Source organism: Rhineura floridana, chromosome 11, assembly GCF_030035675.1.
Source record: "Rhineura floridana isolate rRhiFlo1 chromosome 11, rRhiFlo1.hap2, whole genome shotgun sequence".
Lineage (NCBI taxonomy): Eukaryota > Metazoa > Chordata > Lepidosauria > Squamata > Rhineuridae > Rhineura > Rhineura floridana.
In genome coordinates this window covers 31,396,285-31,398,017 of record NC_084490.1, presented here as the reverse complement: position 1 = coordinate 31,398,017, position 1,733 = coordinate 31,396,285, and the positions used below count along the sequence as shown (strand labels likewise).

Below are 1,733 nucleotides of genomic sequence, written 5' to 3'. Positions count from 1 at the left end.
AGCCTTCCCCCTTCTACAGTTGAGCTGTCACATTGCATTCACAAAAATGAGGGAAGAAACCATTTCATGAGTAGTATTCATTGTGAATTTGAACTGATATAGCCAAAACTTGTACACTCAAAAAAAAAGTTGCTGGAATGTGGTATTCTTGTAATTTATTTATTTAGAGTTTCAAACTTTCAAATAAAACTGTACCTCAGTGACATAAACAGACGAGTTTACAAGCATAAGTCCACCACTCTCATGATAATCATCATCATCATCTTAAAATTAAAAGTACATATACTGTAGCTCCCAACTACTTTGCTCTCAGTTTAATAGTCCTTCTGCTTTCTTCCACAGGCAACATGGATGAGAAGAAACAAAGCATCATTAATCAATCCTTTCACTCAGAATTTCTTCTCTTGGAATTCTCAGAGGTTCGGGAGCTGCAGATTCTCCACTTCTTTGGGTTCCTTGTTTATTATCTTACAACAGTTACAGGGAACCTTCTCATCATCTCTGCAGTTGCCTCTGACTATCGCTTGCACACTCCCATGTACTTCTTCCTGATGAACTTAGCCATGCAAGACCTGGGCCAGGTTTCAGTCATTATCCCTAAATCCATGGCCAATTCTCTCATGAATACCAGACACATTTCCTACTCTGGATGTGTTGCTCAAGTCCTTTTCTTTGTCTTCTGTATAACATCTGATCTCTCTCTTCTGACAGTCATGGCATATGATCGGTACGTTGCTATTTGCAATCAATTACAATATGAGATGCTGATGAATAAGCAAGTCTGCATCCAAATGATTGCTAGTGTATGGATCACTGGATTTCTCTATGGTGTCTTAAACACTGGAGGCACCTTTGCACCCCCTTTTTGCTCCAATATTGTCAATCAGTTTTTCTGTGAAATCCCACAGTTACTTAAGCTGGTCTGCTCAGATTTGAATCTAATTGAAATTGGAGTTGTTGTGTTAGGCGCTGCCTATGCTTCTAGCTGTTTTATCTTCATCATTATAACCTATGTGCACATCTTCACCTCAGTGCTGAGAATCCCCTCTACTGAAGGAAAGCAAAAGGCCTTCTCAACATGCCTTCCTCACCTCACGGTTGTCTCCATATTTCTAACCACTTCTGTCTTTACTTACCTCAAGCCTACTTCTAACAGCCCATCACATCTGGATTTGGTATTTTCTATGATATATTCAATGGTTCCGCCCTTGATAAATCCAATAATCTATAGCATGAGAAACAAGGAGATTAAATTTGCTCTTTCAAAGCTATTGTGTCTAGGACACTTTTCTTTGAATAACTTCTCAAGTCTTATATTGTGAAGGTGAATTGTGAGTGGCCCCCGAACTGTGGAACAGCCTACCTGAGGAGATACGCCTGGCGCCTACGGTACTTTCTTTTAGGCGCCAGGTTAAGACCTGGCTATACTCTCAGGCATTTTAATGTTTTAATGTTCAATGTTTTTTTTAATGTTTTTCATTTAGTTTGCTGCTGTTTGTTATTGATTTTATTGTAATACTGTATTTTAATCTTGTTTTGTTCACTGCCCAAAGTGGGAGTCATGTAATGAATGATATTATTAGTCATTAAATTTATATTGTCCCCTCCTCCCAGAAGAAGCCTGGATTTGGATTTAGAGTTGGATACTGAAAGCACTGAATATATTTAGCTGTGTGTTCAAAAATTACAAGGAAACACATTTTGAAGAGATTTTGTGAAGATGGCCCAGAGAT

At 38.4% G+C, this 1,733-nt stretch overlaps 1 protein-coding gene across 1 annotated transcript; it reads left to right on the top strand.

Annotated features, from left to right (window-relative positions):
- The first annotated feature begins 347 nt into the window (after positions 1–347).
- On the top strand, positions 348–1,322 carry LOC133367746 (olfactory receptor 14A16-like). The gene has a single exon (XM_061591846.1). The coding sequence runs from the start codon at positions 348–350 to the stop codon at positions 1,320–1,322; it is 975 nt and encodes a 324-aa protein (XP_061447830.1).
- Positions 1,323–1,733: the final 411 nt, after the last annotated feature.